Source organism: Microcaecilia unicolor, chromosome 2, assembly GCF_901765095.1.
Source record: "Microcaecilia unicolor chromosome 2, aMicUni1.1, whole genome shotgun sequence".
Lineage (NCBI taxonomy): Eukaryota > Metazoa > Chordata > Amphibia > Gymnophiona > Siphonopidae > Microcaecilia > Microcaecilia unicolor.
The window spans coordinates 565582918-565610249 of NC_044032.1; the positions used below are offsets into that span (position 1 = coordinate 565582918).

Below are 27332 nucleotides of genomic sequence, written 5' to 3' on the forward strand. Positions count from 1 at the left end.
CAAATTGTCTGCTGCCCAGCAATCAGAATTGATATTACTGTGGAAGAAATATAAGAAAAGTCACTCAGTACTTAAAAGTGCCAGGACCATATGGACTTCCTACAGCATTTTATAGAACCTTTAAGGAACTAGCCCCAGAGCTCAATAACTACATCACCACTTCTTGGTACATGGAACAATAATTGGCTTGCTAACAGAAGCCAAATTGTAGTACATCTTAAGCCAGGTAAACATCTGACTGCTAACTATATACACTGTCCTTGCTAATGAATATCAATGGTAAACTCTATTCAAAATTTTAGCAACTAGAGTAAAGTAATGGATATTCTCATAGGAAGGGAGCACAAAGGACTACTGTCAAAAAGTAACCCAAAATATGGATCCTGGGAAATAACTGAACAAGGAAGGCCTCAAATATCAGCTGTTTGCAAAATGAACAGAACTCTCAAAACAAAGAGAATACATTTCCCCTTTAATTAAAATGTCAACTTTCACCTTTCTTGAATCACCATTTTGCAACTCTTCAGCTTCAGATACCATATTATACTTTTTCTAGATAGGACCACAAATAATATTTTTGTAATGTGGCCTACACACTGATGACCTTTGTTATTTTTTTATATGTATTTGTGTTTTACTGTAAATATTTTTTAAAGTTACTAAAAAATTATATTTAAAAGTTGGAAAGTGCTAACAATGCAACAATCACTTCCCCTTCCTCTCTTGGCAAATTCAGACTTAGCTACGTGAAGACTTGTGGTGAAGTGTCTCAGTAGGACGGCAATAGGAAGATGTGGGGATGTAAGCCACCACCTCCATTTCTAGTCCCAGGAAAAAGTGCACTCACACTCCAATGAAGCTTTAAAATGCAAATAACTTTACTGGTAAAACTGCAAATCGGCAATCAAAAATCTTTCAACATTCAAAATAACATCCTCAATATCTGCCTTGGGAGGGTACTCCCAAGAGGTTGATGTGTCATTGAAATCCTCATTTGTCCATTTACATGTCCAACCAATTTTTCACTCAAACCCATCCCAGCTAGCAGGACAATCTGGGACTGTCACTGGACTGCTCAATGCCAGGCAAGCATCTCACTGGGCTTTTCCATAACCACCAGACCACCTCAGGACTACACCTCCCTCGTCTGTCCTTTCCTCACTCAGAGATTTGGTTCCATTCACTCAAATCTGATCCATTACAGGTCTTCTCCTGTTCCGCTCTTGGGGGTTCAACTCTTTCCCACTCCTCGAGTTCTCTTATCTCTGCTTTCACAGCATGGACTCCAGTTATACATCAGTCCCTGGTTATGCTGCTGTTATTTCAACATCTGCATTTTATATTAGCAAGTGCTTTAAAGCCCTCAGCTAAAAACTGTACTGTATTCACAACTTGAAATTTAGGATTTAAACTGAATCCCATTTAATGCAATACATACATTAACATGCTAATATTACATATTTAAAACGCATGTCCTATATTCAGTATACTTACCTTCAGCTTAAATACACTGAAATGCCAATATGAAATGAGGTATTGTACTTAACAGGCATTAAGTGGAGAACACCTGCAGCTTTCAAAGACCTATGCAACAATACTTTTGAACATTAAGTGTAGGATAAACAAAAGTATGCTCCATACATCCTTCCAATATATATATAAGAAATCATAGAAACTTACCTGGACTATTATATTTGGGTGTCTGCAGTCCTGAAGTACCTACAAAAACATGGAATAGTAAAGCAGTAATTATATATTGTATTTTTGTTTTATGTATGTAAAACAAGCTTAACATTTCATTTATCTTTTGGGTCAGTAATTCTTATATGCATTTTCTACTACTCATAGCTCCTGTTTAAAACTGTTACTGAGCATTTTTACAAACAACAATTCTATCATTGGTAAACTAGCATAAGAAACAAGAGGCTGCATCAGACCACTTCCTCCTCCTCTGCTGGCCTGGGCTCAAACTGCTGTACAGAGTTCAGATTGGTTCAAATAAGCAGAGCCCAGGCCAGCAGGGGGAGGAGGTGGTCTGATGCGCAGCTGCTTATTTCTTAGGTAAAAATATAGTTTGCTGCCTTTTAGCAGCTATGCACTATTCTATTTCTTGTGATCACTACACTATGATTATTATTAACATAAGCTACCAGGTTTTAGCTTACTTCTCTGTGAAGCTACAACACCTAGCTCATCCTATCAACCAAATTAAAATTAAAGCCTTATCTTTACAACAGTAGTAAACTTGATAATATGGCCTATGAACTAGGGGTAACAGCTTAAAGCAAAAGGGACTACAGAAAGTACAGTAATTCTTACCTTTGCATAGCAGGTTGCTTCTTCCCAGATCACTTGGTTTTCTTGGTAGAGGTAAAGCTCTGGCTGACTTTGGTATATCTTGATTTGTGCCAAGAGGCTTGGGTTTTGGCCCTGAAGTACAAGAATAGGTCTTCTGAGTTATTTCTCAAAAGCATACTAATACTAAGCTTATATACATGATAAGCTATCAATCCTTTTAAGATTACCAAATGCTAAGAAAACCAAAATTTTAGACCCTAGGATGAGAGCCTTCATAAGCACCAAACCTCTAATCCAGGTGTAGTCAACCAACAGCACAGGTGGTCAGCTACACTCAGCTAGATCTACTGAAATGCAAGCAGCACATCTAACTGAAAAGGGTCAAGGGTCATTTATTTCCTATACCACCTCTCTGAGGTATAACCAGTGCAAGTTTGTATTTATTATGCGCAGATACTTTCTCTACCCCTGGTGGTCTCACAATCTTAAGTTTTTCTACCTGTGGCAATGGAGAGTTAAGCAACTTGCCCAGGATCACAAGTACCCACAGTAGGAACTGAACCTAGTCCTCCAGGTTCTCAGCCCACTGCTCTATTAGGCTACTTGTCCATTCCAATCATTTGATGCTGGAAGCCCAACTTGGCAATTCTAGTATAAGTGTTCCATTGCATTTATAACACTGACAAAGTTCTCCAGGGTTACGTTTACAAATTTCTGGTTGCAATCATTCATAGTGGACAAGATCTCAGTAAGTCTACAGCAGGTAACAAAGGTTAAAGTGTGCACACACACACACACAACATACTAATTTCCAGGACTGGATCAGGATCACCAATGAAAACAGACTAGTTATTGTCATCCTATTATAGTTCTCTGCTGCAATATTTCTGATTATATTTTCATGAAATTATTATTTTATTTTATATATCTAACTCATTATGTACAACCAGGTTCTTCCCAAGTTTAGGGATTGCAAAGCATTTTTCTGGACACAGACTTTTCCCTGCAACACTTAACACAAAGTAGGTGTTAGAGATAAGAATGTAAAAATCTCTAGAGTGGTGAGGCAGAAATTTGTGATGCAGCTCAAAATGCAGTACCTGCCTGTGGCTGTTTCAAAGACTGCAGTTTTGATTTCATGCCAAAAAACTTTGAAGGCTGGCTTTCAAAAGCACCATTAGGATGAGTACATTTTACAGGTGTTTCTTCATTTTTTATGCTGTCAGTAGTAACTGGTGCTGTTAAAGGGAAAAAAAATAATTAAAAGAACAGCAAGGAATGCAGATTCCAGAATTTATCAATTTATGAACATCTTCAGATATTAAGGCCTGACCTCAGACTCTGTTTCAAAGGAAAACTACTTACCCCCTCGTTCTATAATCTGGCACCTACATTTATCTATACAATTTATCTAAACAGGTAAAAAACAAATAAAATGCAACCTAATCATAAATACAAAAGAAAATAAAACATTTCTAGCCCATTATAAACCATAAAGTTGTAGTGCTCTGTTTATCACCCTCCTCTCTCACCTATCCACCCCCATCCTGTTAGACTAGCACTGAAATGCTTTGATGTTCCCATGCATATCTCCTGGTCTCCCCCCTATCCACCCCCATCCTGTTAGACTGTCACTGAAATGCTTTGATGTCTCACTTATATATACTGTCATCTACCAACACTTGCTTATTTCCGATCTGACGAAGAAGGGCAACCTTCGAAAGCTAATCAAGAAATGTATTAAATTATGTCCAATAAAAAAAGGTATCATCTTATTTTCTTTTCCATGTGTTATTTCTATTGACTACCTTTAACAGTGGACTAACACAGCTACCATACCTCTCTACTCAAAAAAAAAAAAAACCCATTTAAAATAATTTTTTAAAATTCTTGGTATAATAAACACACCTTAGAACAGTCAACCACATCTGATATAGACTAACCACTTATCCATAACATCCTCAGTAACACATTTTGAAATACATTTAAGTTGTCTTCTACATAGCATTAGTGAAGATATCTGCCAAATTCAACAGGAAGATATTTTCAGAGTTGGACTGTGTGTACATGTAAATTATAAAATACTAGCACTTACGCAATGTAAATGCAAAGGAACACGCACAAGGGCAGGCACATGGGTGGGGCATGTGTGTCCCCAACATTTACGCGCATAACTTACAGAAAACTGCCACATTTATGAACATTCTTTTAGGCCTACTAACAAGGCTTAAATGAGCTTGCCTAAAACAGATATATAGATGTATGCTTATAACAGCATCTGGGCACAGATACTATCATAGCACTGGTTGCCAAATCTAGTCCTGGATACATCCCAGCCAGTCAGGTTTTCAGGATATCTATAATGAATATTCATATGAGAGATCTGGATGAAGTAAAGGAAGTGCATGCAAATCTCTAATGGATATTCACTGTGGATATCCTGAAAACCTGACTGGCTGAGGTGCCTCCAGGATCAGGGCTGGGAACCACTGCATTATAGAATTAGTGTTTAGTGCACTACATCTGGGCACCAGAATTGCAGCCCTCAGTTATAACCTTGCCCCCTTAGCGTTTCTGACTGAAGTGATGTGTAAAACAGGAGAATACAGCTCTAAGCTAATCATTTGCCCTGAAAGTTCACAGTACTGGATCAAAGGTTCTTCCCTTGAATGGACCAATGCTATGGGGGGGGGGGGTTCCTACTGTTCTGTGACAAACCTTGGTAAATCCCTCCTCCTACATTACAAGAACATGGCTTCAAAGAATGAATTTTGCAAATGCTTTCCGATATCCTGCATTAAACAGTTACATTGCTATCTAAAGCACATAGAATTGTTTTGAAAAAAAATGTGTACCCATGTTACTCATTGAGCTAGGATTTCAGAAATAGTAAGCATTTTCTTCATTTAAAACTAATGATCTTGAACCTTCACAAACCAGATTTTGTTTTTATCAAGTTAGAAAACTGAATGTTAGCTACACAACTCTCCCTCAACATATCCATTAACTGCTCATGGTGAGCATACACTGTGCATATGCAAACTAAATTGTTTACGTGTAAGAAGTGACTGAATTCATTAAATAATTGGACATTAGATAAATATATAACACTGCAGCAGGACTTGCTTATGACACATGCATCCTTTGACTCCATCTGCAACTTCTCCTTAAGTTAGTCACGCTTATGTTCCAAACACCCGTTACTGGCATGTTGTGTTGTGCACACTATGCTAAAATATGTATTGTTAATTTGATTTTTTTTTTACTTCTGTTATTGCTTGCTGCTTATGTCCAATCCAATGGTAGGGACTGGGGTCAAATGAAACTGAAGGGCTATTCTATCCATACTACTGGGAAGCTTGCCAGGTGCCCTTGGCCTGGATTGGTCACTGTCGTGGACAGGATGCTGGGCTCGATGGACCCTTGGTCTTTTCCCAGTGTGGCATTACTTATGTACTGTTAACTCTAGTCTTATTTTTATATTTTAACTTTACATTTAAATGTAACTTTCAATTTAAATATAATTTTAAGTGACTTCAGAAATACAGAAATTATAACACTGAAAAAGTAAAATACTACAAGGTAATCATTTCCAAAAAGGCTAACTATAAATAAGGGCCAAGAGAAGGAAAAAATTAAAAATAAAATGTATATAGACTTCAGCAGAGTCACATATCTAGCCAGAAATACAGCATAAATTTAACCTTGGGAACTAAACATAAAAGAGTAACCACAAACACCCACCGTGGGAATCAAACTCATGTCCCTTGCACTCAGCTTACATAGCCCCAGCCCTAACAAACAATGGACATTTCAAATAAAACTAGCACCAGGACACAGAACTAGAGGGTTAATAGCCAAGAATTCTTGTCCTGTGTTGATCTGGAAAGATCAGGGAAAATATGCATTTATGATTCCACAAACAGCTTATTCATATGTGAAGTATAAACATAAGACAAGATTGTGGTCAGGTTCAAATGCAAGTGTTACCAGCATTGTTATTCTCTGCATGACGACTTCTAAAGATGACTTCAAGAAGCCAGACAAATCCACTGAAGTTTGACCTCGCATCTCACCGCCACTGGCCCTCAGTGTTAACTTTGAAAGACCCAGATAAATATTGGGCTCTCACTAACAGGGATAGTTGTTGGGTCATACCCTATATTTCCACAAAATATTTTCTGACCATGTCCAAAGCAGCCACTACAGGGGACTTGGGAAAATTCAATAAATGCAAATATTTCCTCAAATTAAATGTCCACATATTCCATTTCTGATGCCAAGCATCTTTCTTTAATCAAAGCTACATTAAGACTCTTGCAAGCTGATAATCTGACTCAAGTCTCTTATTTGGTAGCATGTTGCTCTATTTTAGCATGGCCCACCAAATCACACTTCTAAAACAATGGATAATGAAATTTCTGGAACCAAATGGATTGCTGGACCCAAGGCAGCAAGATTTTATTAGGTTTTGTCAGAGTAATCTAATATGATCTACTTGTATTTTTAGCAAAGCCTATGACAGTGAGTGACTGGATTAGATATTAGTTGAGTGGAAGACGACAAAGACTAGTGGTAAATAGGTTGTATATGTGGTTAGGTGGTTGCCTAATGTTAAGCCCAGTGGAGTAGGGACAAAGCCAGGACTGGTTTACACCAGGAGGCTGAATATGCAGATCAGACCTTTAACCATTAAACTCCACATAATAACTCTGACTCCAAGTCTAACTGAACCAGAACCTTTACTGAGAACTTACTTGAAGTTCATAGCATACCAAAAGCAACTTATTATCACAAAGGTTATTTCAACTGGGGTTTAAATTTTGTATTAAAAACACACTTATTCCTCCTAAATGGTATTAAGTAGCTACATTGATATTTACACAGCTCTTACTCATTGCATCTATACAGGGCAGTTGGTAAATACACTTGAAAGATGATTATCAATGCTGTTTACCTTGCATGCACAGGGTCCAAGAGACAGAACTGGATAAAAGGACATGCACTAGATATAACCTACTTGGATTTCAGTAAAGCCTTTGATACGGTCCCTCACAGAAAAATGTGAATAAGCTGAGAGGGCTGAACTGGATAGGAAATTGGTCGACCAACAGGTAACAAGGGGGTGGTGGTAAACCGAATCCAAATCAGAGGAAAGGAAGGTTAGTAGGGGAATCAGGGGTCTGTGCTGGGACCAATTCTGTTTAATATGTTTGTGAGAGATATTGCTGAAGGGTTAGAAGGAAAGGTTTGCCTTTTTGTGGATGACACAAAGCCAATAGAGTGGATACTCTGGAGGGAGTAGAAACCATGAGAACAGATCATTATTTGGAGGCTGTGTTTGATTTCATTTGTGATTTCAGTTAGATCGTGTTTGAACAGGATGTAGATCGTGACATTGACTGCGTAGATGTATGGATTAAGTCCTTGGTTGGATAGCGATTTGGCTAAAGGTGTCATTAAGTTAAAAAGGGTTGGTGAGAGCCGTGATCCTTGAATTACTCCGCATTCAGGTTTCCATGGTGATAATGTATTTGAATTTGATATCACTTGATACGTTCTTGCGGTTAGGAAGCCATTGATCCATGTAAGTTCGTTTCCCTCCAATCACGAAGTACTCTAGGATGTTCAGAGTATTTGGTGGCTAACCATGTCGAACGCGCCGGACATGCCAAATTGTAGGAGAAGTACACTATTGCCAGTTGCAATTGCTGCAAAGTTTTTCTAGGTGACGGCATTCAGTTTTCAGACAGTTCTGGGGTGTGCCAAGGAGCAGGTCTTCTCGTAGCAATGTTTTTCATTTTTAGTGGCTTTCTCTTGTCTAATACTGATGTAGCTAGTGAGTACCAGTGAAATTTCATCTTGATGGACTGTAGAGACAGACTGCTTTAGTTCTGGGCTATTGTCAACCAGAATGCCTCTGTTGATTTTACCTCTGGATCAAATCGATTTACGGGAATTCCAGTGAATCAGTTCTAGTAGATAGTGATCCGACTACAATACAGCCCTCCAGGTGGAAGAACCTGCCTGGCATGGATGAATACTCCCAGGAAATCAAGCATGTGACCTTTTTCCTTGAGTGAGGCCTGTGATAGCACAGAATAATTCCCAGGATGACAAGAAGGTTTAAAGGTTAGTTATGTTAGGATCTGTCTCATCTTCCATGTGTAGATTCAGGTTACCCACAATGATGATCCTGGAGAATTGGCAAACGTTTTGAGCAATGACCTCAAGTAGTATGGGTTCCACATCGGTAAATCAATAGTAGACCAGTGAAGATGGCGGAGACTATCACCTTGGAGACTGCATAGCATTAGTTCCATTTCAATAAGACCACAGATTTAATCATAGTAAGGTAAAGAGAAAAAAAAATAACTTATAGACTATTGCTAGCCATCAACCTGGTTTTCCCAGATGAGAGGAGTTTAAGATTTTATATCCCTGAGGACAGAAATGCAGGATGAGAGGGCTGTGTTTCTGCCAGCCAGGTTTTGGCCAGAAACATAACTAACTCTTTCGGATGTTGATGGATCATTCTGTAGTTGCAACTTACTGCCCACTGATCTGATTTAGTTAAATGGTACTGGAGTGTCTGATGGGGCACACTTGATTGGTTTTAGGTGTTCTTCTGTGCAAGAACCGTGTGTCTTGGTTTTAGGTGGTCTATCTTTCCATGCAAGGACCATGTCTCTCGGTTTTAGGTGGTCTATCTTTCCATGCAAGGACCATGTCTCTCGGTTTTAGGTGGTCTATCTTTCCATGCAAGGACCATGTGTCTCGGTTTAACATTAACAATGGCTTCAACCTGAGAGCATAATATAGAAGAGCAGTCAATGAGGCATCTTAACTAGAAAGTTGCCCCTCCTGGGTTTATGATAACGATAGCGTGAAACGGTATATAGCACTGGAATGTTTTCAATCAGCAAGTCATTGCTAGTAGTGGTGGCCACATAGGGAAGGCACAGAAGTGTTAGCAGTAGCAACCAAGGCGAGCACATTGTTATAGCAGAAGATATGGTGTTATTCTGAAGAACAAAAAGATGATTGCAGTCTTATGTACAGGTTTTACAAGTGATCATTTTCAAGTCCTTACTCAAAGCCCATCTCTTCTCCCTTGCTTTTGGCGCCTAACCACCTTCCCCATTCATGATACCTACACTTACTACATAGTTTGTTACCTTTAGATTGTAAGCTCTCTTGAGCAGGGACTGTTCTTCCCCATTTTTAAACTTGTACAGCGCTGCGTAACCCTGGCAGCGCTATAGAAATGCTAAGTAGTAGTAGTAGTAGCTTAAAAGCTAGGAAAAGGTGTTCGAGATATTTACAAGTTACAGGTGGAAATCTCATGAAAAGTCATATACAAAGTTCTGTGAAATCATCAGTGTTACAGGCAGGAATTGCTCTGGGAACGAGAAGTAATATCAGCAGAGGTACTACAGTTCATAATCTCAGATGACTAAGATCATTAACATACAAGTTCAAGGTAGTAAGAACTAATGTCACTGGAGGACAGGCGGGAATTGAGAGACTAGATCATGTGCAGATTTAAGGCAGGCAGGAACTGAGAACAGCTGAATCGTATGCAGAGTTAAAACAAAATCATCCAAGATGTAGGCACAAACTGAAAAGAAGAGAAAGGTTCCTGTGATTTTCGTCAAGCCATTAGGGATATAGGCTTGACTGAGATCAGCTGGTGTGTGGGTAGAACCAAGATTGACTAAACAAAAGTTTTGTGTTCCACTTGGGTCCAACACCAAACCAGACCAGTAGGGTGCAAGCAGCTAGCTTGCTGCTCAGGAGTGCTTGCCTATTTCAGTGGATCGGGTCTTCTGACAAGACAACGAATGGCCTATGGTACTCACCAGAAGGACCTGTGTGATGCACGTCATGCGCCTGGGGACCGATGCCTGCCTCTACTTGGTATTTTGGGTGCTGGTGCCTCTCAGAGCCATTTGGTTGGGGCATGGGGGCAGGGGGTCTGTGCACCATGGGCTGATTGCAGAGTACAAGCATTCACTCTAGGTCTGTCGCCGTCCCCTGCTTCTTGAAGAGTTTGCATGGCTTCATGCACTTAGCTGTCTCTGTGCTTCAACTGAATCGCCGAAGCCAACCACAGCACCCAGGTAGAACTCTTCTGCTGCAGAAACAGCCATCCAGTTCTTTACAGGCCTCAGTGCTGCTGGTGCCACCTTGAGCTCCGTCACATCAGGCACTCAGCGACTCAGGCATCCACCTTGCAGATGCGTCCCAGAACCACAGTCGAGTTGTCTGTGCTGAACGCCACATGCCAAAGGGGTTCTTCTCCACCACAGGGGGAGCAGACTTCCTCCATCCAGACTACAGGGCGCCGATGCCACCCTGGTTCCGATGTCCTACACCACACACAGAACGGATCCCCTCTGCTGCAGGGGGACCAGTCTCCCTCCCCTGGCCCACAAGTGCATCAGTGCCACCCTGATTCCTATGTCGGATGTGGTGGGGTGAGGCCCTGTGGTAGGCAATTATCATCTCCTCTCAAACAACCAGTCAGTAAAGTTCCTTTTTCTTACCTACAAAACACATCCATTGATCCGATGTCTATCCCCAGCTCACTCAACATATACAGCTTTATCATAAAACAATTTTTTTTTCTGTCTGGTGTTATCAACTCAGTCATTCATATGACAAATAGCCCCTCGTGGGAACAGACCTACAGTTATTGTGGTCTCAACATGGTCTAGTCAAATCTTTAAGCAAACTAGTACAGTACTTCCACTATTTCATTTCTTTAATCAAAAAATATCCCCAGCTCTACCTTAAGCAGGAACAGGTATGATGTTTTCATTTAGGTACACTGATACAAATCATGTGCTGAGCTGGCAAAAAAAAAAAAAAAAAAAAAAAAAAGCCAAATACAGTAAACATGGACCTGTGCTTTACTGTAAAAAAAAAATTAAAATGGATTGGGTGGATTTCTTTTAACTAGTGTCTCAGACTGCCCTAATATAATTTTTAATTACTGAACTCAAAAGGATTAGATATTCTGTGCTTATCTAGCCCATCTCTGCAATCAGGCTGCCATCTAGGGCACGTTTCAGCATAGTACCTGCTTTAATGAGTGTAACTGAAGACACATCAACCTGATGACATTACCACCCATGTCAAATTTAATGTGATTTGCAAATACCTGAAGTGGGGAAAAGCCTGTATTTTAAACTAGGACATTATCAGGCTCATTTTCAAAGCACTTAGCCTCCCAAAGTTCCATAGAAACCTATGGAACTTAGCCTCCCAAAGTGCTTTGAAAATATGCCTCTATATAAACTTGCTGTTTAAGTACCTGTTCCATTCATCTTTGATAGCTCCTACAAAGTCAAAATAAGGCACAAGGAGTTAAAGGATAGGAAGAGAAAAAGGGAAACAGTGTTTAGTACTAAAGCGATCACAACAGTTTAACAAAGTATTGTATAGATGGCTTTTAGGATAGCAGGGGGGGGGGGGGGGGGGGGGACTCATCAGCTGGCCTGACAACCCAAACCTCAACTTCGAGCCATTTAAACTGCAGGATAAAGATGCAAAATATTTCATTTACAATCTCATGTACATATCCTTTTCATGTTTACTATCTATAGCTGCCATCCTTTTGCCTCTGGAATTACATACAATGCTATCAAATACATTATGGAAATACCACTGAAAACAGAACCTGTCTAGCACAGTGCTATTTTTCTACAACAGAGCTTGACAAGCCTAAAGTTTTTAATTCAACTACCAGGGACATGTGAAAATCACAACTGTATGAATAACAATCCCTACATGACATGCATTACATGTATATACAGTTTTCTCTGTTGTATCTAAAGGTGAATGTTGGAAGCACATCACTTTTAACCCACAGCACTGCAGCATTAAAGCAACATATAAAAATCAACTATATTTTTCAAACATGCTATATGCAAACTCAAATTTAACAAATTCAAAAAACTCAGTTTACCAAGCACTTATTAAATATAAATCTTTTAAATAAGTAATGACCTACTTCTTTTCCCAGAAATTGTAGCCAACAAAGGAATTATACAGAAGCTGTAAGATCCAACCAGTAGTACAGTCAGCAAGGTGAAATCATAGTGCCTCTCTGAATCAGTCGGTGGCATTAGGGTAGAATTGATGAAAAGATGATAAAAAAAATCAGTTTCTGTACAACTGCGGAATCCTCCTGGTACAGTCATTTAAAGGGATCAAAGCAAGCTTAAAGCATAAAAGGCTGCTGCCATGTTCCTTCTCATTACTCCTTCTGCTAGCTCTCACTGAATTAAAATGGAAAAAAATTGTAAGCTTCCAGGCACTGCACAGATTAAAACCAGCTAGGGATTTGAGCAGGAAAATAAGTATTTGTGTTTGAGAAGTTTAATCTGAAAAATTCATCTGCACAAGAAAAAGCTTTGTTGCAATGGAAATAATCATGGCATGAAGATATAAAGCACCTCCTTTGTTAAAGAGGGAGGAGAAATACCAAAAAGCCTTTACAGCCTTCTCAGGAATTTCAGATAGTAACACTGAACTGAGGGTCGACAACATGGCTGTCGGGGCTCCAAAGAACAAAGGAAACAGCAGGGGGAAGAGGAGGTTTTTTGGAAGATATTTCACAGATTCCACTACCAAAAAGAGCCAACAGTTTGTCAATGCATCCCAGCAGACTAGCTGAAAAAAAAAAAACCTGAAAAAAAGGCATAAAGATGTCAAACCTAATGCAATTGCTGAAGTTTTCCTCTATGAAAAGGCATCATTGCTTGAAAATGCTGTACTACATAAAAGAAAAATAGATACGACAAAAGTAAAATTACCTAATCTGTAAAGCACTTACTGAAACTTGTTCACAAATAATTTTACAATGAGATACACTGTAGTCCAGAATGAATACACTTCTAGTTCCTTTTTTTCATTTGGAAATCTGCAAAGCCATATTTATGTACACACTGAAAAAACTATTGATATCACACCACACATTATCCTCATCTGTACTCTGCTTCTCTGAACACCCTGGCTTTGTTCTTCCAAGGGGATTCTCTCCTTCCTCAGACAAATGACATTCAATCAACATCTGTAAGCTGACAAACAATACTTATGAAATAGTGATGCATTCAAATAGTTTCTCATGACCCCACCTTCTCCACAAGCCCCATCCTCCTTCCTCTAGTCTCCAGCTGTATTCATCAGAATCATTTCATTCATTCTTCCATATATTATCTGTCAAACTGCATCCAAAGGTTAACACCAATCATGCAAAATGGAGAAAACTTTTCAGTTGTCAGTCTTCAGGATTTCTCTAAGTCATCGTCAATTTTCGCCCTACAATATACATTAAAATTAAAACCATCCCAGTAAATGTTGTGTTTCAACTACAGTTTGTTAAGTTAGAAATACCTTAAGCCAAACAAGCCAACAATTTCCTTTTTTTTTTAATTTATGCATTACCTTTATAACAAGTGAACCCTTCTACAACAAAGTCAGAGAAAATAAGACTAAGGTTGAACATATTATGAGAAAAAAACATATCCTAATATAATTTATACTTTACTTATACTTTATAGTTTATTAAACTTGATACACCGCCTAAGAAGACTCGCAGAATTGAGTGGTTTACAAATATATATAATTTATGGTGAGATTCAAGTTGATAGTCACAGTGAAATAAAAAATATACAATAAAGACAATAAGCAGGCACGTAATTGGTCTAGGTACTCAGTTTAACCTCCAAAGGATTCAACCTTAATTTCTGGAAAAGATGTCCTAATCTGTCCCTCCAAAGTAACCCTACTGCATACAAAAGCCGACAATCTAGCTGCTTTAACACAACAGAATGTTTTATAAAATATTTACAAGGAAGTTCAGAAATAAAACAAAAACAAAAACAAAAAAAACTCTCAACTGTTGAGCACCAGACTGCATCAATAGGAAATGCTTCATTCTTTTTTGGGTTTCTTTAGAAACATCAGCCTTTATTTTTATACCTAAAAAGCATCTTGGGTGCCAATGCTCATTAGCTAACAATACCAAGGTTATCACCAAAGTAGCTAGCTCAGCTGACGCCAAATTAGATGATTCCAACATAGCACTTAGATTTAAAGACTTGGGGCCCTGTTTACTAAGCTGTGTAAACTTTTTAGCGTGTGCTAAAAATTAGCATGCACCAACAATAGAAACACCCATAGGAATACAATGGGTATCATTAGCATGTGCTAAAAAGTTAGCACGCCAACAGCATGACTTACTAAACACGGCACCAAATTATCCAAACGATCTTTCCCCTGCATACATTTAACAGATGGAACACAATAAAAGTATTTTGTTGAGAGAAATACTTCGGGAACTTTTAACATTTCTATTAGATATTCTTAGGAGATAGTTGGAGATCAAGCAAAATTAACCAAATTAAGATTACAGCTCCTAGAAACATTTTCGCAGTATTTCCACTTTAGAACAAAACATTTTCATCAGCACCATCTGGCCAGAAAGGTTCCCTAATCTTCCTTCTAATTCCACCTTATCAACCTGCCAAATATCCTGTGTAGTCTTAGAAACTAACACCCAAGACCTGTACCTCCTGCTTTAAACTATTGAGACATTAATGCTTCTCCCAAATCTGAAGTAGCCTGCCATATGGATTCTAGGGTAAAAGTCTCAGGCCAATGCACTAAAGAGGAAAAACCTGTTTCAACCCTCCCAGTTTTCAAAATGTAGCACCCCTGAAGGGGCAAGCTTGCAGCTGAGTCGATGGAGAACCAATCCAAGAAATGAGCAAGTCGCCGCTGCTTTCTCCGTGTGGTTCCTGACCCCCTGGTGGGGACCCGATAATGTGCATCTCCCAGCTTTAATATCGGACATAGACAAAACAAGAGGTGCTGCCAGCAAACACTGTTCCCTGTAAGCCGAGTGGGAGTCCTCGAACTGCATTACTGCCAGTGGTGGGTGGTGCTTCAATGCTGTGTTTTCAAATCACTAGAGAAGTACATAAGAACATAGCATAAGAGTAGCCATACTGGGTCAGACCACTGGTCCATCTAGCCCAGTATCCTGTTTTCCAAACAGTGGCAATGCCAGATCACAAGTACCTGGCAGAAACCCAAATTGTGGCAAAACTCCATACTACAAATCCCAGGGACAGCAGTTGCTTCCCATGTCTGCCTCAATAGCAGATTATGGACTTTTCCTCCAGGAATTTGTCCAAGCCTTTTTTAAACCCAGATACACTAACCGCTGTTACCACATCCTCCAGCAAAGAGTTCCAGAGCTTAACTAGTCGTTGAGTGAAAAAAATATTTCCTCCTGTTTTAAAAATATTTCCATGTAACTTCAAGTGTACCCTAGTCTTTGTACTTTTGGAATGAGTAAAAAAAAAAAAAAAAATCGATTTTCTACTCATTCTACACCACTCAGGATTTTGTAGACCTCATCTCCCCTCATCAGATTTTCCAAGCTGAAGAGCCCTAACCTCTTTAGCCTTTCCTCATACGAGAGGAGTTCCATCCCCTTTATCATTTGGTCGCTCTTCTTTGAACCTTTTCTAATTCCGCTATATCTTTTTTGAGATACGGCAACCAGAACTGAACGCAATACTCAGGATGCAGACACACCATGGAGTGATACAAAGGCATTATAGTGTTTTCGGTCTTATTCACCGTCCCTTTCCTACTAATTCCTAGCATCCTATTTGTTTTTTTGGCCACTGCCACACACCGAGCAGAAGATTTCAGTGTATTATCTACAATGACACACAGATCTTTTTCTTGAGCATTGACCCCCAAGGTGGACCCTATCATTAAGTAACTACGATTCGGATTATTCTTTCCAATGTGCATCACCTTGCATTTGTCCACATTAAATTTCATCTGCCATTTGGACGCCCAGTCTCCCAATTTCCTAAAGTCTTCCTGCAATATTTCACAATCTGTACATGTTTTAACAACCTTGAATAGTTTTGTATCATCTGCAAATTTGATCACCTCACTCGTCGTTCCGATTTCCATATCATTTATAAATGTTAAATAGTACTGGTCCCAGTATAGATCCCTGCAGCACTCCACTGTTCACCCTCCTCCATTGAGAGAAATGACCATTTAACCCTACCCTCTGTTTTCTGTCCAATAACCAATTGAACTGAAGAACTGAGTTAGATTCCCACTTCAGGCACAGGCAGCTCCTTGTGACTCTGGGCAAGTCACTTAACCCTCCATTGCCCCAGGTACAAATAAGTACCTGTATACAATATGTAAGCCGCATTGAGCCTGCCATGAGTGGGAAAGCACGGGGTACAAATGTAATTAAAAAAAATTCCTAATCCACCACAGCAGAATCTTGCCTCCTATCCCATAACTCTAATTTTCTCAGTAGTCTCTCATGAGGAACTTCATCAAAAGCTGACAAACTCTAGATACACTACATCAACCGGCTCACCTTTATCCACGTTTATTCACACCTTTAAAGAAATGAAGCAAATTGCTGAGGCAAGACTTCCCTCGGGTGAACCCATGCTGACTCCGTCCCATTAAACCATGTTTGTCTACATGTTCTGTAATTTATTCTTTATAATAGTTTCCACTATTTTGCCCGGCATCGACATCAGGCTTACTGGTGTGTAATTTCCCAGATCACCCCTAGAACCCTTTTTAAAAATCAGCGTCACATTGGCCACCCTTCAATCTTCAGGTACTACAGACAATTTTAACAACAGGTTACATATTACTAACAGCAGATCAGCAATTTCATGCTTGAGTTCTTTGAGTACCCTTGGATGTATGCTATCTGGTCCAAGCGATTTACTACTCTTTAATTTGTAAATTTGGCTCAGTACATCTTCCAGGTTCACTGAGATCTTTCAGTTCCTCTGCAGCATTACCCTTGAAAACCAAATCCGGTACAAGCAGATCTCTTACATCTTCTTCCATAAAAAGAGAAGCAAGGAATTCATTCAGTTTCTCCTCTATGGCCTTGTCTTCTGTGAGCACCCCTTTCGCCCCTTCGTGATCTAACTGTCGCAGGCTTTCTGCTTCCGATGTACCTGAAAAAGTTGTTACTGTGAGTTTTAGCCTCTGTGGCAAGTTTCTTTTCATATTCTCTTTTAGCCTTCTTTATTAATGCTTTGCATCTGACTTGCCAGTGTTTACGTAGCTTCTTCTTTTCTTTATTTGGGTCTTTTTTGCCATTCTTTGAAGGACAATCTTTTGGCTGTAATGGCCTCTTTCACCTTTTAACCATGCTTGCCGTTTTCTCTTCTTACCACCTTCGCAAATACGTGGAATGCATCTGGTCTGGGCTTCCAAGATAGTATTTTTGAATAACGTCTATGCCTGATTTAGCGTACTAGCCTTTGAAGGTTCCTTGGAGTCCTACAGAGCTTATCAGTCCTTCACTATTGAATATGTGATAGTGAAACAGCACCTAACACTGGCAGAACTGTAGGCAGAGTACTCCTGCTCAACTTAGAGCAACAGAGCCAGCAAGTCTTCCAGCTATGGTTACAATGGGCAAAACATTCCCAGCACAAAGATAAATCATCTTCAACTTTGCCCCACTTTTCTGAATGTCATTTGTAGAAATTATCCTCTTTAATGAGTCCAAATTCTAGCAAACAGAACCAATTTATTCAAGCTCTTTGGTCAATGCATCCATTATTTCTTCTAGTAGGATGTATCAGTTGAAATTATTTCACTACCATTTCCAAATGGTATAAAAGTATTTGTGTAATGCATTTTGTTTGCTGTTGCTGCATTCTGCTAGTTTTATCATGGACAGAGTACTTTTCTCTACTAAGTTCTTGCAGTACTTGTTAAAGCCAGGCTCCCACAGAATTTGAATTAGCCACTTTCTTCTTTTGATAGTTTTGCACAGGGAAATTCAGCATCACATGTATACACATTTGATGGCTTTCCAGCTACATAAGTACATAAGTAATGCCACACTGGGAAAAGACCAAGGGTCCATCGACAGCAGCCAATCCAGGCCAAGGGTACCTGGCGAGCTTTCCAAACGTACAAACATTCTATACATGTTATTCCTGGAATTGTGGATTTTTCCCAAGTCCATTTAGTAGTGGTTTATGGACTTGTTCTTTAGGAAACAGTCTAACCCCTTTTTAAACTCTGCCAAGCTAACCGCCTTCACCACGTTCTCCGGCAACGAATTCCAAAGTTTAATTACGCGTTGGGTGAAGAAACATTTTCTCCGATTTGTTTTAAATTTACTACACTGTAGTTTCATCGCATGCCCCCTAGTCCTAGTATTTTTGGAAAGCGTGAACAGACGCTTCACATCCACCTGTTCCATTCCACTCATTATTTTATATACCTCTATCATGTCTCCCCTCAGCCGTCTCTTCCAATTATTCCTATAATTTTTGGTAGACATTTCATCTTGAGGCCAAAATCTTCTAGTCTGCATCTGAACAGTTATTACTCCTGCAGAAACTCAAATTCTTTTGTTCCATGAAGATGAGATCTATTTGCTTTTATGTTCTGTAAAATAGCACGTATTGAAACCACTCAAATTACAAAATGTCATATCCAGTTAAGTAACCTGACAAGGTACACTGAATTTTCGGTAACACTGGTATCGAACATTTAATGATCAATTGCTTGTGGAGCTTGGTTTTACTAATATTTTTACCCAATGGGTGTCGATGCTGTCCCTACTAAACTTTCAGGAAGCAGGTGATAGCTGACGAAAGATACAAGCTCAAATTAGAAAACATTTGACCATGTGCATACCCCACCACACACCACAACTGAGGTGGCGCGGTTTAATCCATAGCACAAAAAACCCGATTTATCCTTAGCCAGCAATTTCCTATATCCAACATTCCCAGCACAATGACATGAATCATTTCAACATTCTCCCACTTCTCAAAATGTCATTTGCTGAACTTCTCCTTCAAGTCGAATTCTAGCATACAGAATTGATTTATTCAATTGTTTTGGTCTTTGATAGAGGTTTCTCCTGAGACAGGGGTTCTAGTATGTGTCTACCTACGTAGAACTTCTTTTGCAAAATGATTACTGAAGGTCAAACATTAGAAGAGATCTGAAACAGCCTATGACCCCTGTAGATATGAGCACAGATACCATGTAAGCAAATATTTTAATATTGCTGCCCCCGTACACCCACCCCCCAAACATGCACACTGCCCATTTTTGAATATGGTCTAGCTAAGAATGAGAATCATATGACAGCTCTATGGATACCTATTTCAATGTGTTAAAATTTATGGCTATTTAGCTCCAATGTGCTTTTGTGTTTTCTAGAGTCCAGCTAAGCAATAGCAAAACTGGACAGTCCACTCACCATTTTTATACAGTTTTTTTTTGTTTAAAAGTAAACAATTTGAATTGTGCAGTACAAAGTTAAGTAGTCTGTCCAGAGGATGGCTACTAAAATGGTTGTTTGTCTTCATCATAAAGCATATTGAGAAGAGACAAAGATTTAAGTATTTATACTTTGGAAGAGAGGCATGATCAACTAATACCTCCAAGATATAAATCCACAGGAAGCTCTTGAACAAGTTGGGGTGGGGAGGGGTAAAGCACTTAGCCTTACTAAGTTCCACAGATTACTACGTAATTCAAAATCTAAGTGCTATGAAAATACAACTCAAAGGATGAAATCCTATTTCAAGAAATAATAGGGCAAGTACAGAGGATCTCTAACAGAGAGGATGGGATTGTACAGTTTAGTATATGGAGGGCAGCCTTGATAGTCCATGTGGTCTTTACCATCATTTTTCTGTTTGTAATACAATGCACATGCTTTCTGGTAGAGCATGTGTTTTAATGCCGCTCTCTACGACCCGGGGAAACCCATTTCCAGGGAGACGTAGAGAGGGTTTGCGCCTCCACAGTCTGCTTGAACGCCTCCCTGAGTTTCAGTGGTATCCCTCCCCAAGGGAATTGGCGTTGAGGAGGCATCAGAAGGCTCAGTTCTAACCTTATTCCCATGACCACAGCTTTCTGTCTAATAGGGTCTAAGGAGATCTTTGGCCATTTATGTTCCCACATATATTCTATTAAAGTTCAATACAAAATTGTGCAGGGGGCGTGAGTGTCATTTGTATGTGTCTTAGTTTGTATAATACATGACAAGTAAAGAATAGATAGAAATGAAGACAAACATACTTGTAGAAGAAAAATAATCTTTTATTCTTACCCAAAGACAAGTCTTCAAGTTGGTACATTCATCAGACAGGTTGTAGTTCCAATTACACAGAGCTTCGCCCTTAGAGAAGTTGGAGAAAACTGTGTCCTGTATCTGCCAACTCTCATCCCTTTTATAGGCCGAGATCTTAATACAAGTCAATGACAGAAGCCTTTATTTCACAACCTCTGAACAATTTTTTTCCTTTTCCGGCAGGTGTACATCTGTACCATCTGTACCATCTCTTTTCCGGTTCTAGCTATTTCAAAACATTTCCGTTCTTATAAACATGTTTTTCTTGATACCAAAATATCTATTTCAGTTATTGCAAATGATTTTGACACTTCCGTCTTCGTAAACATCTTATTTTTCTCTTTCACAAAAACATCTTAATAATAGCATACCAGTTTCACAACCTTATAGAAAGACAAACTTCATTTTACAAACCATTTTATCCATTATTCAACCATCCTATGTGCCACATTCAATTTGACTGTTGTACCATAAATTGCAGGTTCTCATCCATAAGCCCACTTGTGGGTTATCAGGCCTAGTTAGGGCTTCTCAGCTGCTTAAGGCCATGTAACCTGGCCCACCACCATTCCAGTGGATATGCCTCAAGGTAGAACACATATTAACACATGAAAACAAACCAGTACATTCACATGTGCTAATTCTCATCCTACCAAGTGACAACCAATTTTAAGAGCATGCTACAGAATGCAGTCCACAAATAATTGTGACTCATTGTTTTCAACATTGCACATTTTGGAGTCACAGAAGCAAAGCATAATCCTTTAAACACCAAATTTTAAGAAGCCAGGGTTTGAAAAATGACTCCATTTTACATTACTACTTACATTTACTGCTGAAGGCACTTCGTTCACTCTGGGTGCTACATACTGAAGACACACTCGGAGTTCTGTCAAGGACTGGCTGTTTCAGTGGTGCTTTTCTCGGCAATGATCTTGTCAAAGCAGCAGGGGCTACTTTAATAGTAAGCCTTCCTTTGGGCGAACTGCGATCTGTCCCTACAAAATTTAGGAAATACTTAATTGAAACTATACAGTTAAACAGTAGGCATATGTGTGGAACTTTAGTGCTGCAATGTGTGACATAAGACCAGAAATGTTCGATACACCTGGAAATTTACTTTTGAAGTTGAAGGTAATTTATGATCATTTTCTGCATTTAAAAAACCTTTACCCACAGAAATATGTACTTCTAACATTGTTCATGGTGATGCACTTATAAAATTCCTAGGGGTGGAGGCTGGGCAAAGCTGAGAGAAAGACACATATGCAATGACCTACTTGTGTATCAGTACAAAACTTAGGTACATCATTTATACCTACTTTCCAGGAATCTATTTTATAAAAGGCATTTTGTCTCTATTTTATATAGGCATATGTTGCCTTCATAAAATAAGGACAATGTATGCGCCTTCACAGCCTAGGCAACCTGTATATAATTAATCTCACTGCAGTCCAGCAGATATGGTTTTGTCACTCTAGATAGAAACAAAAGGATATAACAAAAGAAAATGAACTCCAAGTGGTCTTTTGCTATTTCATATATTATTTGATAGTATCAAACCATAACACTATGCACAGACTATTCTGAACACCATTCTGAATGGCTGGTTACAGTACATTGCTCTCCTACATTCATAAAGCCACAGCTTATACCTGCAACAATTTTTTCTATACAACTTCCACACAGGCCCAGTGTTAGACACTGGGTCTCAGGAGAGTAACTAAGCACTAGAGGTATGCCGTTGGCTGGGTCAAACAATGCTTTGTCAAAGGGGCTTCTTGATTGCACCAAAGTCCTAAGCAATTGTCCTACCAACCTCTGCCCAATTTTGCCCCCTCCCCAAAGCCAGTTCTGATTTATCTACACGTTACCCATCTTTTTCACTTTTACAAGTCACCAGGGGCCTCAGAAAGTACTATCATTCTTAACTTATTCATATTATTAAAGGCAATAAATTAAGTCATCACTCTACTAGGTAAAAAGTAATCACACTGAAGAATATCTGTATATAAAACAATAGTTTCAGAGTTAGCATACACATAGTTCTCATGGGAAGTCAAGCTAATTACACCTCTCCATCATGAAGCATTTGACCATCTCATTCAGTAACTGATTCTGGTTAACTCTACCTTACTATGTAGAAACACCCCTATTAATCTATTTCATCATTAGTTAAATGGCCTGAAGTACAGCAGTTTGCCTGGACTCAAAACCCATCCACTCTAAAGTAAATAACTGCAGATCTAATCTCTATTTCATAAACACTGTCGATAATCCACCGAGTTAAGCAGACTACCACTGCTCCTTGGTTCCTTCACCCACTCAGGGATACAGCATTTTCCCTACAAACACAAAATATGGGAAAATCTTTGATAAATAGGCCCCCAGAAGTTCTGAGTGACTGGTACCCAGGTCTGGAGGAATATTTTATACTTATTTTGATGTACCATGGGATCTGAAACATTTCCCAATGGAGAGAATCAGGGCCTAACTGTTCTGTATACAGTGTTTGCATTTTTACATTATGCTCTTTTGAACTGTGTTTAGAGCAAAAGTAGCAACATGCAAGGGTCTTGTAATCTTTATGCTTATAGGTTGAATGCTAGGTGACCCTTTCCCTCCAGTCTTATTCAAGTCTTTGTGCTTTCATGCACTAGCTTAAGATGTATCTTAACCCTACTGCTTACCCATAAGCACTAGGGGTCCCTAGAGATAATCTGTTATACCCTCTTCTGAGGCAGATATCTCCATTTTGGATCAGCAAACAAGCAACTCATTATTGCCTTTTCTGGCACTATCAGATAAACAATACAAACAACAGTGGAGCTGTTAAGAGCTATCCTCCTTGCCAGTAGCTCTGTAAAGTGTAATGCAATGTAATATGCCATTTGTATTCCACCAATTCCCAACAGAGGCTCAAAGCAGATCACAATTTAAACAGTAAAAAAGAGAATAAAATACTTGTGTCTAAACAAAATATTGACAAAATATAATTAAGTTTCTAAAAATTTCTTGAAGAAATAAGTCATGGTTCACAACTCATGATCTAAACAGCTTGACCCTGTTCTGTTTGTTTTTTATAGCGAACCCCGGACACTGATGGAAAGTATATTGAGATTCTCCTGCTCTAGACCTGTAATTGCCAGGGAAAGAACAAGCCAATTTTCTGGGCTTGTACCATCAATAATTGTATATACCGTGTTTCCCCCAAAATAAGACTGTCTTATATTAATTTTTGCTCCCCCAAGACACGGTAGGTCTTATTTTCAGGGGATGTCTTATTTTTCAGGGAAACATCGGTCGCCCCCCCCCCCCCCACCCGAGGTCGCCGGGCCCCCCCTCCGTCGCTCCCGGAAGTTCGAACTAACCTTAAACGCCTCCTTTCACCAGAAGACCTAGCAAAGTTTTTTTTCTTTTAAAGCAGGGCCTCTGAGAGCCGGACAAGGCCACCCCCCCCCCCCCCCCCCCCCCCCCGTTGGAACCTTAAACGCCTCATTTTTCCCCCCAAACCCACCTCCCCACTCCCCCCGTTTTCTATTTCTGTTGATGGCTCTCTCATTCTCCCTGTCTCCTCAGCTCGAAACCTTGGGGTCATCTTTAACTCTTCTCTCTCCTTCTCTGCTCATATCCAGCAGATTGCCAAGACCTGTCGTTTCTTTCTTTACAACATCCGTAAAATCCAACCCTTTCTTTCAGAGCACTCTACCAAAACCCTCATCCACACCCTTGTCACCTCTCGTTTAGACTACTGCAATCTGCTTTTTGCTGGCCTCCCACTTAGTCACCTCTCCCCTCTCCAGTCGGTTCAAAACTCTGCTGCCCGTCTTGTCTTCCGCCAGGGTCGCTTTACTCATACTACCCCTCTCCTCAAGTCGCTTCACTTGCTCCCTATCCGTTTTCGCATCCTGTTCAAACTTCTTCTATTAACCTATAAATGTACTCACTCTGCTGCTCCCCAGTATCTCTCCACACTCGTCCTTCCCTACACCCCTTCCCGTGCACTCCGCTCCATGGATAAATCCTTCTTATCCGTTCCCTTCTCCACTACTGCCAACTCCAGACTTCGCGCCTTCTGTCTCGCTGCACCCTACGCCTGGAATAAACTTCCTGAGCCCCTACGTCTTGCCCCATCCTTGGCCACCTTTAAGTCTAGAATGAAAGCCCACCTCTTTAACATTGCTTTTGACTCGTAACCACTCGCCTCCACCTACTCTCCTCCTTCCTGTACACAATTAATTTGATTTGCTTACTTTATTTTTTATTAGATTGTAAGCTCTTTGAGCAGGGACTTTCTTCTATGTTTGTGCAGCGCTGCGTACGCCTTGTAGCGCTACAGAAATGCTAAATAGTAGTAGTCCTTTCACCAAGTTCGCACTCGCAAGCAGCAGCAGGGCAGACCTCTCCTTCCTTCCATGCCCCGCCCTCGCAGACATTACGTTACGTCAGGCGAGGGCGAGACACGGAAGGAAGGAGTGGCCTGCCCTGCTGCTGCGAACTTGGTGAAAGGAGGCTTTTAAGGTTAGTTCCAACTTCTGGGAGCGACGGAGGGCAGGTGGAGGGGGGGGCGGCCGACCTTGTCCGGCTCTCGGCAGCCCTGCTTTAAAAGAAAAAAAAAAACGTTGCTAGGTCTTACTTTTGGGGGAGGCCTTATATTTTACAATTGCAGCAAGACCTCTACTAGGTCTTATTTTCAGGGGATGTCCTATTTCGGGGAAACACGGTATTAGTCCAATGGTTCCCAAACCTGATCCTGGAAGCACCCCAGCCAGTCGTGGAGGTTTTCAGGATATCCACAACTAATATTCATGAGATTTTTATATGAATGGAGGCAGTGCATGTAAATCTCTTATGAATTTTCATTGTGGATATCCTGAAAACCTGAGTGGCTGTGGTGCTTCCAGGATCAGGATTGGGGATTGCTGTACTAGACAGTTCAATTCAAACTGAATCCTGACCTGTACTCACAACCAATGTAATTGAATTAATGCTGGAGTAGCTTTATAAAATTTCTTCCAACAGAAGCTCTGATTGAAAGCTAAACCACATACAGAACAAGCACAGTTTAAAACAGTTACAGAACTTATAGTCAGCTATTACCAAATGTAGTTCAAAGCGGATAACAATAAGAGAACTAGACCAGACATCTAGAAGCATACATTAAATTAACAAAATTATAACTAATGCACTGTATTTAAGACATTTCCTAAAAACATAGGTTTTAAGCATCTTCTTAGACAGAAAAACTAGACAAGGCTTTGATCCTATTGGGAATAAAATAAAGTCCAAACTTCTCAACTTTCAGGCTAGAGGTGAGATACCTGATTCTTCTCTTAAATTTAATGCTTATTGCTTAATTAATTAATTAGCCCTGTGAAACCTTTTCTTTCTTTCTATCTTGTCCTGCCAAGCTCTGATTGATAGGAAGAGAGAGGAGAGGCTGTTAAAACAGCATTGAATTCATTTGAGACTCAAAAGTAACATTTTACACAGCTGTAATTATTGGGAATATTTAGATTAAAAAGTTATATTCTTAGACAATTTTAAAGGTTAATTCAATTGGAAATTCTTTGGTCCTGGTCCCACCCAGCTAGAGAATTCCCTTGATAAAACAGCAGTTAGCTGACACTTGTGCCAGAGCCGGTGATGGAAGGTGGGACAGGTGGTTGGGATGCAGGAAAAACTGCTTGGCAGACTTATACGGTCTGTGCCCTGAGAAAGACAGGTACAAATCAAGGTAAGGTATAAACATGAGTTTATCTTGGGCAGACTGGATGGACCGTGCAGGTCTTTTTCTGCCGTCATCTACTATGTTACTATGGGAAGGAGTGACCAAAAAGCTGCTGCTTGATACATAAAAGGTTGTCTGAAATATCGAACACCTTTAGGGCTAGGAAATGTTAAAAATTAGAATGTTGTATAAGACGCATTCTCTCATATACTGGCCTGAATATCAATGTCATTGTATAACCCGGTATAGCTCCATATAGTATTTTGAAAGCTATACTAATTTAAACATAATCTGACCCTCAACTGGAAGCCAATGAGTCTTTACATAAAATGGAGTAATATGAAGAAACTTAGAGAAGACCAAACAATGGTAGAATTTTGTATAGTTTGCAACTATTTTAAAAGATTTTTTAGACACCCCCAAATAAACTAATTTACTCAAAATGAAAGACTGAACTACCAATAGAAAATGTTTACTATTAATATATTTTCTAATTCTTCTCAATTTCTGCATTACTCAAAAACAACTGTCAAATGATGTATTTGGTCCATTATGGTCATCTTACAATCAATAACCCTCAAAATCTTAATTGATCTTTCTAATGCATATGTTGTATTATTCACTATAAGTGTGAAATCAACCTCAACATCTTTCCCAATCAGCAGAAATTAGGTCTTTTCCTTATCAAGCTGCAAAAAATTCTTACCCATCCAAGTACCAATAAAAGACATACATCTTGTAACTTCTGGTAATAAATCCACTAGTTTAGATCAAACTGGCAACAGTATCGTAACGTCATTAGCATATATATATATAAGCTTGGTAACCAAGCTTTTCCAGTGAATATCCTACAGATGTTAACATATTAAATAGAAGAGGTGACAGTGGGAAGCCCTAAGGCACCCCACAACTGGGCAGCCACCCATCTGAAAGTTCACCCTTCATCTTAACCAAGTAGGATCTATGAGAAAGAAAGCTGTAGACCAATTCAGGACTCTGCCTGATATTACAGTACTATCTTGTAAATACAATTGACTCAATGTAATCTCTAATAACTGTTAAATGTAAGCCACATTGAACCAAAACTTGTTTTTGGATAATTGTAAG

The 27332-nt window shown here is 39.5% G+C and overlaps 1 protein-coding gene across 7 annotated transcripts in view; it reads right to left on the reverse strand.

Moving 5' to 3' along the window:
* MTUS1 (microtubule associated scaffold protein 1) overlaps positions 1-27332 on the reverse strand; it is a 361304-nt gene that overhangs the window by 163799 nt on the left and 170173 nt on the right. For 6 of the 7 annotated variants that reach the window (XM_030191459.1, XM_030191460.1, XM_030191456.1 and 3 more), the window contains exons 4-7: positions 21322-21492; positions 3399-3536; positions 2320-2430; positions 1681-1719 (exon numbers count right to left, since the gene is read on the reverse strand). In XM_030191459.1, coding sequence (XP_030047319.1) covers positions 1681-1719; positions 2320-2430; positions 3399-3536; positions 21322-21492 — 459 coding nt within the window. Of the gene's footprint in view, positions 1-1680; positions 1720-2319; positions 2431-3398; positions 3537-12316; positions 12522-21321; positions 21493-27332 lie in introns of those variants that run through there. The other variant, XM_030191461.1, reaches the window with a different exon arrangement.